General features: G+C 52.0%; 4 protein-coding genes across 4 annotated transcripts; 3 read left to right on the top strand and 1 right to left on the bottom strand.

The window, feature by feature from the left end:
- Window positions 1-259: 259 nt before the first annotated feature.
- COCSUDRAFT_29028 (hypothetical protein) lies at window positions 260-3679 on the top strand (the record flags this gene model as incomplete). Its single annotated transcript, XM_005648296.1, has 10 exons — window positions 260-390; window positions 524-602; window positions 726-885; window positions 1058-1176; window positions 1340-1517; window positions 1949-2216; window positions 2457-2627; window positions 2962-3096; window positions 3261-3356; window positions 3521-3679. The coding sequence occupies exons 1-10, from the start codon at window positions 364-366 to the stop codon at window positions 3677-3679; spliced, it is 1392 nt and encodes a 463-aa protein (XP_005648353.1). The 5' UTR covers window positions 260-363.
- A 1137-nt stretch (window positions 3680-4816) lies between these two features.
- On the top strand, window positions 4817-6524 carry COCSUDRAFT_6317 (DNA/RNA non-specific endonuclease; the record flags this gene model as incomplete). Its single annotated transcript, XM_005648295.1, has 5 exons — window positions 4817-4953; window positions 5100-5196; window positions 5412-5506; window positions 5756-5889; window positions 6325-6524. Coding segments are annotated over 5 exons (663 nt in total), but the record flags the coding sequence as incomplete, so codon positions are not given.
- Window positions 6525-7735: 1211 nt separating this feature from the next.
- COCSUDRAFT_29024 (hypothetical protein) lies at window positions 7736-9339 on the bottom strand (the record flags this gene model as incomplete). The annotated part of the gene is made up of 5 exons (XM_005648294.1): window positions 7736-7831; window positions 7999-8089; window positions 8330-8499; window positions 8627-8821; window positions 9010-9339. 5 exons carry the CDS (start codon window positions 9337-9339, stop codon window positions 7736-7738), a joined length of 882 nt encoding a protein of 293 aa, XP_005648351.1.
- Window positions 9340-10317: 978 nt separating this feature from the next.
- Window positions 10318-11076, top strand: COCSUDRAFT_63329 (hypothetical protein; the record flags this gene model as incomplete). Its single annotated transcript, XM_005648293.1, has 3 exons — window positions 10318-10402; window positions 10530-10644; window positions 10905-11076. The coding sequence occupies 3 exons, from the start codon at window positions 10318-10320 to the stop codon at window positions 11074-11076; spliced, it is 372 nt and encodes a 123-aa protein (XP_005648350.1).
- Window positions 11077-11588: the final 512 nt, after the last annotated feature.

Here is an 11588-nt window from a genome sequence, read left to right as displayed (position 1 = left end):
TTACTTGTGCAGACTACGAGACCATCGTTCGCCGGTCAAACGGCTCGCAAAGACCCGCGATGCAGAGTCCAAGATCAAGCTACTACGGTGCTGGATCGTCGCTCCAGTGAGGCCCACCCCTCAATTCACCCCAAATCACCCCACGTGATCCCTTATGACGTGCGCGCCACGTGGCTAATGACGTGACCAGCAGGGCCTGAAAACCCTCTCTCCCCAGCCGCTTTCCTCCATTGCTTGTACGGTCTCATCAAAGCCAAAGACGAATTGTTCAATCAGAGCTGCTCAATCGAGACCCAATGGCGCGTCAATGATGGAGGGAAGCATTATAGCAACCAGCAATATCAGAGGAGTGCAGAAAACAACATGGCGAAGAGAGGACTGGCAGTGCAGGTGCGTCAGCTTTTTGATGTTTTCGGAACGCAATTCAGGACTCAATTTTATTAATGTGAATGTATTGACGATAAGTTCACCCTATGGGTCCGCCAACAGCAGCTAATGAGCTCTTCTGATCAATCTGGAACAGGATCTGTCCAAATTGGACGTCACTACCCTGACACCTCTGTCCCCGGAGGTCATCTCCCGGCAAGCCACCATCAACATCGGTGCGTTGCATTGCTTGCATTCCTTGGCACCTATTTGCATATGTTTTCGTATGCACCTCCTCGGTCTGTGCAAACAAGCAGAGCAAGGAGACTGAAGCCATGTTGTGCTCTGCGGATGCTCAGGCACCATCGGACATGTGGCACACGGGAAGTCAACAGTGGTGAAAGCCATCAGTGGTGTGCAGACGGTGCGCTTCAAGAATGAGCTTGAGCGCAACATCACCATCAAACTGGGCTATGCCAATGCCAAAATATACAAGGCGAAGGATCCACGCGTCCCCAGGTGAGCAGATCTACACTCTTTATTTTGAAAGCAGGTGCAAGTCAGAAGCAGGAGGCCAGCTATTTGCTTATTCAAGTGTAGTATCTGTACTCCTCTGGTAGTCAGAGGGTCAGCTTGTAGTAGTGGCGCGCTGGAAGCAGAATGCGTCATAAAATGGTGGATTTGTTTGCAGGCCATCGTCTTACAAGGCATACGGGAGCAGCAAGGAGGACAACCCTGCTTGCGACTACCCGGGCTTTGAGAATACAGACATGGAGCTTGTCCGGCATGTCTCCTTTGTGGACTGCCCAGGTAAGACCTGCCTCAGCGTTCAGAGGAAAAAACGACACTTACCAAAGACAAGCTGAATTATGTTGCACATGCATCATGCTGCATATTGGCTAAGCATTGCAGCCTCTCTCAAATTGCAAAAGTTGGGGGCTAGTGAATTAACTGTCTAGCCCAATGGCTGCAGGGCACGACATTCTCATGGCTACCATGCTGAACGGAGCGGCTGTCATGGACGGCGCTCTGCTGCTCATTGCTGCCAATGAGACCTGCCCGCAGCCGCAGACGAGCGAGCACTTGGCCGCGGTGGAGATTATGCGGCTGGAGCACATCATCATCCTGCAGAACAAAATTGACTTGATCAGGTGCTGCACTGATGCCTGCCGCCCTCCATATCTCTTGAGATTTACCAGATTTGATGGCAGCGGTTATGTGCGTGCCAGAACTCTAGAACCAGCGCAGTAACTGGCTCTGGGCAGCCAGCAAGCTGTGCTGATCTCATCCTGCCTAGCTGGAATCAAGAGAGAGATGCAAGAGATACAAGGTTGTGCGAGCGCTAATGTGGGAGAGAAGGGCTGCCGCGCGGCGCAGTGCTACCGACATACAAGACACCTCCGGCACATGGCCCATGCATAGCAATGCAAAGGGAGCAACTATGCTCAAGCAGGGTGGTGTGCAGAGGTGGTGGGACCTTTAATCTGCAAGGGTCGACTCGCCCGCTGCCAAGTGAATGTGATCCGCCAACACTACCTCCTCTGGACCCTCGTAATATTTCATTTGTGGTGCCCGTGCGCAGCGAGAGTGCTGCCCAGAATCAGAACGACGCGATCCAGGACTTCATCAAGGGAACGATTGCGGAGAAGGCGCCGGTGGTGCCCATCAGCGCGCAGCTCAAGTACAACGTAGACGCGGTGTGCGAGTACATCGTCAAGCGCATTCCCGTCCCCGTGCGCGACTTTGTGTCCCCGCCGCAAATGATCGTCATCCGCTCCTTTGACGTCAACAAGCCCGGCTCCGAGGTCAATGAGCTGCGCGGCGGCGTCGCCGGCGGCTCCATCCTGCAGGTGCTCGTATTTATCATTGCATGCTGGTTAATCTATTAGTCAATGGTGGTCAGGTTCAAGCTTGCCAGCTTCAGTGTGCCAAGCACTGCTATCCTTTTTCACAATTGCCTAGTATTCCACATGTTCCAAAGCACAGTGTTCGCTTTACATTATTCCTCTTCTGCGCTTGGACAGAGTGAATAGACACAAGACGCTAGGAATTCTTCTATATGGTGCCTGAAGGATGCAACGCGTGTGCAGGGAGTGCTGAGGATGGGCCAGGAGATCGAGGTGCGGCCTGGGATCGTGAGCAAGGACTCTGAGGGGCGCTCCACGTGCACGCCCATCTACTCGCGTATCGTGTCCCTCTTCACTGAGCAGAACGAGCTCCAGTACGCCGTCCCCGGCGGCCTGATCGGCGTCGGCACAACGGTGCGCCCACTGCTTTGGCATCCCCTACATGGCAAGAGTATTAAAAGGGCCGATCTGTGAGTCTAGTGACCTCTTAGGTGGGAACCCATCTGTTCCTACAGCATGCATAAACGGGAAGCGCAGAAGACAGGCTTGGCTTGAACAGAGGGGCACGGGTATTCAAGAACTGAGAAGCAGGACATGGGGTAGCAATACTTTAGCTGCACCTGAGCAGGACAGCCTAAATCCCATACAAGCCTCCGGCAAAAGCCCCTATAGCTTTTGAGGCTCCATATGGTAGTCCCTTCCTAATGTGCAAGCCAGAAGTATTGATTTTGAGTGCTGTGTGGCGCAGGTCGACCCCACGCTAACGCGGGCGGATCGGCTGGTGGGTCAAGTGCTGGGCGAGGTGGGAGCGCTGCCGGACGTGTACACAGAGCTGGAGGTCAATTTCTTCCTGCTGCGGCGCCTGCTGGGAGTGCGCACACTGGTGGGCAACTGGCACCCTTGCTGCCCTTGCATGCAGCTCTTGCATGCTGTTTGGGCAGCTGTCAACTTCCCCCCTACAAGAACGCGGTCTTTTGCCTTGATTCCTCACGTGAAATGCGTTATTCGCCTGGATTTGATGCTGAGCGGCATTGGTGTATTTCACAGGGCGGTGAGAAGCAGGGCAAGGTCAGCAAGCTGGTGAAGAACGAGGTGCTCATGCTCAACATCGGTTCCATGTGCACGGGCGCATGCGTCGTTGCGGTGAGTGTTCACATCTGTGCGTCTGGAATTCTGTGGCCATGAACTCCCCCTTACCAACAGTCAAGGTCTGTGGTGCTGTACCTTGAAGGTGCAGGCCAATAGTAGAGTGTAAGTACAAGCCAGTGTCATGCAGAATGCTGAAAGTGCATATGATCATGGTGCAGGTGAAGGCTGATTTGGCAAAGCTGAGGTTGACATCGCCAGTCTGCACAAAGGAGCAGGAGAAGGTTGCGCTGAGTCGCAGGGTGGACAAGCACTGGCGCCTTATTGGCTGGGGGCAGATCCAGAAGGGACAGAAGATGGACCTTCCCAAGCGCTCCTGACATCTTTCTTAGTTTGATCCGCTTGGCATGGCGGCCAACATGGCTAGCCATTCCCGCCTGCTTAGAGTGGCTGAAGTTCTGCTGTGTGCGGGCAAGGTAAAGCAAAAGCCTCTTATGCAGACACGCATCTAAGTATAATAGATATTCTAGGCTGCTATCATTAGATGTTGCTCGAAGGATGTCGCAAGACATAATGCAAAGACAGAATGCATAGAAGACATATATGCAGACAACTCATGAGTTGATCAAAGAAACTGCAAGGACAGATCTGGAGTACATCATTGGTCCTGCCGACAACCGATCTATGAGCAGAGCAAGCATGATGACCTGATACTTGAGCCGTCATGATGACCTGATAATAGAAAGCTCATCATAATACAGGCATTGCCAATAACTCATTGAATGCCAACATTGCAAGCAGGAGGAAAATCTTGTCTGGCCACCCAGACTCTGGCCTTTCACTGTTGGCCTTTCTGCCCCAGCTGCCTCGTCAGATAAGCAGCTTCCGGATAGATCCGTGCATGTGCTGTCCCTAAAGTGACTCCTTTCTCCTTGCTTTTCTCGAAATCGTTGGATCTTATTATTTTCGGCAACACAGGACCAATGTAGGGTGGATGTTGAAGTGCTAGCTACCATCGCGATTGCTGCGCCACTAGAGTAGCTTTGATCGAACATGGACGATGCCTCTTATCATCACCGCTCGCTAAAATCGCACTTAGTTTTGATGGAGGATTAAATAACCGAGTGTTTCAATACTGTTTTGATGCTGTCAAGGTGAGTGCATCCATTTGCCACTGTGTCCTTCCACCTGATCAATGCAACTTCATCAAAAACCTTGGATCGTGATATATGTGGTCATTGTTGAAGATGATCGAGCTTTAAATTTGTGATGGATCACAGGTACATTGCAAGCCTCCTTTTTGGCGCGGGAGCCGGAGGAGCCGCCACCTTCTACATATTTAGAAGTGAGACTTCTCAGTTATTTCTAGCACACTGGTACCACAGAGCATGGTTCAGCATTGTGTTCAGACGTTCACGTGTCGTAATATCCGTCCAGTATCATCCAGGCACTCAGGCCTGACCAATGACGCAGGGAAGCAGGATACTGTGACAGAGACTGCTTCGCTGCATCATGCCCTGAAGTACGGCTTGCCCAGCAGTGAGGGCCTGCGCTTCTTCAAGAACTTTGTGCTGTCATTTGATTCGCGCACTCGCAACCCTCGCTGGGTGCTGGAACACATCACTCGTGCCCAGACCCAAGGCGAGGGAAACAGGTGGCCACGTGCTTAATCTTCGATCATGCATTTTGATCAGCAATATAATAAGGACGCGGCTTGTTTTGATGTCCTTGACTCTTGCTGAGAAGCAATCTGCGGAAGGAAATCGTGAGCATTCTAAAATTGATACTTGCGATGTCCAGGAAGAATGTGGAGTTTTATGAGGACAAGAGTTTGGATCAGCGCTTCCGCAGCCGCCTGTCTGATTTCAAGGAGTCGGGATTTGACAGAGGCCACATGGTGCGATGTACAAGAGATCAATGATTGTACTGTAACAGTGCTACTGTGCTGTTGTCTGCTGGATTGCAGCACACCGCACTGAACCCATCAGCTTGTGACTGCGGCAGCCTTCCTGGACTGGTTTTTACCTCCTCAAGCTGTTATGTGGGACTGCTTCAATGGCTACATGATTGGTGTGAGGCGCTCTCAGGTATGGCCGTGCATGTACTGTGCAGGCGCCCGCTGCAAACCACAAGGAGACAGCAGACACGATGCTGGAAACCTTTGTGCTGAGCAACACATCTCCCCAGGTCGGCAGGGGCTTCAACAGGTCCTTTACGGCAACCACTCTTCTTAAGTAGGGAGCAGCGTTTTCTGGCAAGCTGGTTGGAAAAGCACAATAGAGTTATTTCATGCTCATCATCATTTCATTTTGCCACTCAATGGCGAAACTGGGTGCCCAATGGGGAGTGTTAACAGTTTTTGGGTAAACTGGCCACCTCGACTTACTCTTGTCCCGATGTGAGCACAATTTTTATTAACGCCTGGGTCTGACATCATGGGGTGCTCCCTGCCGCAGGGACTACTGGGCGCGCTTTGAGCGCTTTGTGAACCTGCTGACTCGCACATGCGATGACGTGTACGTGGTGACTGGACCCCTGTTCCTGCCGTCCAAGACTCCGCTGGGCTACTTCATGCAGCACCCCATGATAGGTAGCACATTCCCTGACATGTTTTCAAAACACGTGGGATTGCACCTTTTTTGTCTTACCACTGGTTGGCAATAGCATCAAGCAGGTACAAGTTCAGGGCGCACTGTGTGAATTAACGTATTCCTCCTTTGCGCTGCAAGGCTTATACTAAAATTGCAGCCGCAAAGCTCTTGAGATGAGGCAGCATTGTTGCTACTACCCCATTGCTGCACCCTCCATCTGCTTCAAAGCACCTCAAACTAAAGATGGTCCCCATGCAGGCACTTGCCTAAATTTCCCCTCAATCTGTGACTTTGTGCTGTTTAGAGCTCCATCAGCCTCTGATCCTGCGGCTCGATTTGAATTATATTTGGGGCAGGCCATATCCTGGCGATTTCACACAAGCTTGTTTCTCCCGAGTATTGGGCGGACTTAAATAGATTCTGGGCACATGCAGGGCAGCCCCCGCGGATGGTGGCAGTGCCCACCCACTTCTTCAAGGTGGTCCTGGCAGAGAGGGCAACTGCCACCCCTGATGAAGGCAGCGGCACTGAGGCCATCATGGGCGCGTTTGTGCTGCCAAACGCTCTCCTGCAGGCCGACGTGCCCCTCACCGCCTTCTCTGTCCCCCTGGAGGCCCTAGAAGAGGCTGCTGGTGCGTCCTGCTGGCCTGTTGCTGTGATGCCTGTCCCAAGCATCTGTGCTCTGCCGGGTCACATTTTTGGCAATATATGTATGTGATGCCGAGTCATACGTCAGAGGGCAAATTGTGACAAGCATTCCTGGGAAGATTCTGCTCCCAGGACCTGTTACTGTTTTTCTCGCATATGATTATGTTGCTGTATGACTTTCAATGATGCAGGCTGCGTGCAAGTGGAACCATCACGGCGACTTTATGTGCTGCACGCAGGCCTCCAATTCTTCCCCGGCTTTCTAAATGCCGACCGCCGCGCAGCGCTGGACAGAGCGGCGCTGGCGTACCAGAAATGGGGCCGGCAACAGATCAAGCTTAAGGGCGTCCCCGGGCCTTCCATCGAGTTCTTCGCGCAGCAGCCACCGCTGCCGGCCCTGACCGAGCTGGTGGAAGCAACAGCTGCGTCCCCAGATGCTGTCAGCAGCAGCCAGATAGGTGCTGATGTAGTTGCAGCATCAAAGGAGCCTCCTCAGGCAAATTCAGGTATTTTTGGTCCTTTGCAAGTGCTGCTCGAAGCAAGTTGATGCTTCCTTTTGGGCAAAACCTGTGTACGAGGCAGCACTTTCAAGGCATTTTATCTTGTGAAAGGTCTGTGTGATGGTGTGCTTAAGCAGGCGCTGTGGGTGGCCCAACAGGCAGCAGAGTGCCAGTGGCAGGAATGAGCGAGTCATCCAGCAGCCAAGGGTCGGCAACAGATGGGGAGGCGGGTGCGGACACTGCAGACAGCAGGCAAGTCAGCAGGAAGCCCAGGAAGCAGAGATCAAAGAGCAGCAGGAGCAGTGTAGTGCCTGTGAGTGCAGATCTGGGAGTGATGCATGTGTGTGACTTCACTGAGTGCAAGTTGCCGGCCGAAGACTGGTACTTAGCCAGCAAAACCCGGCGGACGTGACGATCAAACTGGCTTGATCACCTGTTTGGACTGCGAAATTTGTAGTACTGAGGCAATGCACTGATTGCAGCGCATTTTCTCATGTGATCTCAATCCAAAAAGTCTTAAAACCCTTCTTCAATAAAAAATCTGCCTTGCTTTCTCGCTGATGACAGTGATGTCAATCGAGTCGGTCATTTCACAAGCATGCATGCTTCATGCACGCCGCCAGGTATCCAGTGTAGATTGTATACTTCTTGGAGTGTAATCCAGAAGTTATTGTTACAGCTAGGCTATCTCAAGGCGTCAGTGAGCACTCCACAACACAGGAATGCCATCTTCCCGCCATGTTATTCTCCTGTCCACCAGCGCTGCCACAGCCTCCGGATACAACCTGTGCTCCTGCGCATGCGTTTGTCTAAGGTCAAGATACGAAACTTGAAAAGTGCAGAGGGAGGCCAAAGTGCAAGCTTTGGAAGTGCTGTACGCATAAATAATCACATTCCGCATTCCTGCAAAAATCTTGGAGGTAAGACCCCAGAAGACAGTGTGTTAGGATAGCTAGACACCTCCGTGAGGACTCTGGCTGCCAATTGCTTTGGCGAGTCTGTGGGGTAGACTGGCACCACTGCCTGCGCCAGTATTGGCCCAGTGTCGTACCTGCACAGCACTCGTCATCCTTGTCAGAAAGAACACATGTTATTGCCATGCCAGGTTGGCTTTTTGACAGCAAAAAAAGGGCCCTTCTACAGACAGCAGGATGCTCACTTGCAAGGTAGCAACTGAGGGACTACGTCAAGCAGGCATCCGCTGCTTGCACTGACGCAGCACAGCAGGGGACCATGCAAATTTGCCAGAGAGCAATGAACGGGTACTCTTGAGTAAAAACGAGGGACACACCCCTCGTCCACAAAGTGGATGGTGGGCCCGGAGAAGCGCGCTCCGCTGCCAATTACGGCGCTGTGCACGCGGCCGCCATAGAGACCCTTGCCGCCAAAGTTGGGCAGCAGCGCTGGGTGGATGTTGAGCATCGCCCTCTTATACTGCCGCACCAGCTCTGCCGGTATCAGCTGCATGCAAAGACACCATGACTCCCAAAATCACGCCAGTGAGTGCAAAAGTGGAACTGAAGCGGTATAGATGTTAGGCGCATGCAGAGTAATGCGTTGCATGGACAATGAACATCAGGTAAGGTACCTTCAGGTAGCCTGCTAAGAGCACAAAGTCCACATCATACTTCTCCTTCAGGGCGGTGATGAGCTGCTCTGTGGAGAGCGCCACGCATTTCCCATCCACCAGGGTCTTCGCAGAGGCAGGGAATGCTTCGACTGAGATGCCGTGCTCGGCAGCATACTTCCAGCCACCACAATTGGGCACATCACTGACCACCACCTGTGTGACAGAACCACCACTTCACCTGCTGTAGGATTATTGCTCACAACTGCACGTGATGGACACATGCGTGGAAGAAGACAGCCAAGATGTACAAAGTGGACACTCTCTATAGTGTGACAGAATCCAGACATTGCAGGCTACCAAGGAAGTGAGCAGAAGGAGCCAAAAACTGGAAAACAGCTCACCGCCACATCCGCACAGATGCGGCCGTCTGCTATCGCTGCATGGATTGCTCGAAAGTTTGAGCCCCCTCCAGATACAAAGATGGCCAGACGCGGTTTCCTGTCAGGCTCTTGTAGCGGTGGTGGGCTGGCAGAACAGTGGACAGCTCCTTTCCTGATACTATGAGTGTGCAAGCTTGGTTCGTAGATTTGCCTCAGAGGCACCTTTTTTATTCCTGTGCGTTTTGTCTGCGTTACGCAAGCACTGAGGGAACTCAGACGTGGTATCGATGAGCAAAGATGACAGCTGCGAGGTAAGGAAGCCTGCGCTGGACTCGCTAGATCTACACGCATGCCGCGCCTTCGCTTTTATCATTCATGAGATGCGAACACAATCAATGTCACTTGTGAAGACACTGCATTTGGCGCACAGTGTGGGCGGTGATGACTCATCACCTGCTCTGAATTGAAGATGCAACAGATGTGGTCAAAGCAGCGTCTGATACAGATTCCCGGTCGATTATACATCGGCAGCTTATGTTAGAGGCTGAAGTCTAGCAATCTTGTGTTCAGTCAAGTTGACTCCAACGTCAATTGGCGTCTGTAGGAAGTTTACCATCAGCCAAGTCCTCTTGAGAACGTCCCCATCGATTGTTCCATGGTCTCGTGATGGTCCATGGTAACGGTAGAGTTCTGATCTCGCTGCCAGAGGACCGTATTGATTGTAAGATAATCGACGAAGACCATAGATGGAGGGATTCAAGGGTTGGTTTCACAGAAAGGCAAGCTTGATCCTTCCCAGCAATGATGAGGAAATGTTTCAATCGTTTCACAAAATCTTAAGACGAGACTCAAATCCTTGATCACCCGTATGCATGGCTGTGGCAGGTGGCAGATCCCTTCTGGTCCTACTTGAAGCAGGGAGCAGAATCAAGGATATTGGCAAGATCAGCTGCGATAGGCTTCAACATTGGGCTATGCCCGCTTGTTGGTGAGGATTACACCTGGACTTGCGAGGCCTGCTCAAGTAATTGCAGATCTTGTCAATGCTATATTTATCTCTCTTGTCTGGCAAGGGATGCCTGAATTTCTTGCGCAGGAGTCAGCACAGGCATCACCATAATAATTTTGTTGATCACGCGAAGCCTGCTGCATGGGCCGATGACTCTCCTTGCCAACTTTGTGGCACTACCAGCAGATGTAAGCCTCTCGTCGTCTCTCCCCTGCACTCATCCACAGATGCAGTCAATGTTAGCTCGCAGCGGAAGCGAGCATAAAGTGGATCTCATTGTCAGGTCCTTGGACATGTAGGTTGCGTTATTGCTGCCATTCATGCGATTGGGGGAGCTGTTGCTTGGGGCACCACAGCTGCCGGTCTCTCCTGTGTCCATCAAGGACGTCATCTTCAATCATCCAGGTGAGGACAACATTCTCAAGAGCGGCTTACTAAAGAACTGTGACATCCAAAGCTGCACCTGTGCTTCTGTAACCTTTTAAGGTGTTCTCATTTTTAAGCACGAATGCCATGCATGTTACATCTGCAGGTGATGCGCTGAAGGGGTTGGGGCATGCGCTCTTGGGCTGGGCGGTCTGTTTCCCCTTGTCAACATGGGTCACGGCGCTCATCCTGCAGCCGATCTTTGGCATCCTGCAAAAAAGGTGCGTTGCAAATGCACTTGCAGCTGTGCTACCACCTTGCGCACCTCATTCCCACCACCAAATTGATCACATCTGGCTAGACATGGCCAGAGCTGGTTGCCCCTTGCTCCTATACCAGTATATGCAATCATTGTGAGGCCAGCAATTTAGCTCCACCGCTTCATGCCACCTGTCGATGCAAGGAAGCGCAATTCTCAGAAACCTTTTAACGAGTTCTACTTGCGAGACATGCAGTGAGGCGTTCTGCTACCCTGTGACAGGGTGGAAAGGAGGAGGACAGATGCATTCGAGGTACTGCTGGAGGAGGATGCCTGCTCAGTGTCTAGCGGATGCGACGAGCGCAGCATTCGTAGGAGTGGTTCCATGTCGCCAGGGCCGCCCATGCGAGGGCGCTCGGCGCGGGGACACTCTGCAGAGGACTCCATAGTGTAGCTGACCTGCCTGTTCTGGCGTGGTTTTGCTGCGTTGAGCGCCGCGTTCTGCTCAGATATCGTGCTTTGTAGCTGTACATGTTGGCAGTAATGCCCAGAGAACATCAGGAATTATCACTGCAGTGTGTTCTGCTATTGTGCTGCTTGCTGCCAAAGATGAAGAGAAGGGAGAATGCAAGATTGAGGAAGCCGGAGGCCAACTTATCGTTCGGCTGTCTTAAGCAAGTATTGCTAGCTCCTTCAGGGGTGTTTCATCATGTGCAAGGCGGATATTTTTTGCAGAGGATCTGAACAACTTTCACAAAGGGTCTTTCTGCGAAATTTGAAAGCCTTGCAAGCTGTACACTGGGCCACCTGTACATTCATTCAGCAATGCAGAAAAGTCTCCAGACATAATGAAGCCCCATCATGGCTATGATAGGCTGGCCAGGGCCCTGGAATAATGCAAAGTAATCATGTGATAGTGTAACAACATGCATCATCCAGCATACATGATGTCAATGTGAACCTGCA

This window comes from Coccomyxa subellipsoidea (genome assembly GCF_000258705.1).
Source record: "Coccomyxa subellipsoidea C-169, whole genome shotgun sequence".
Lineage (NCBI taxonomy): Eukaryota > Viridiplantae > Chlorophyta > Trebouxiophyceae > Coccomyxaceae > Coccomyxa > Coccomyxa subellipsoidea.
Note: the sequence above shows the minus strand (reverse complement) of the source record. Positions and strands in the feature narration are given on the sequence as shown.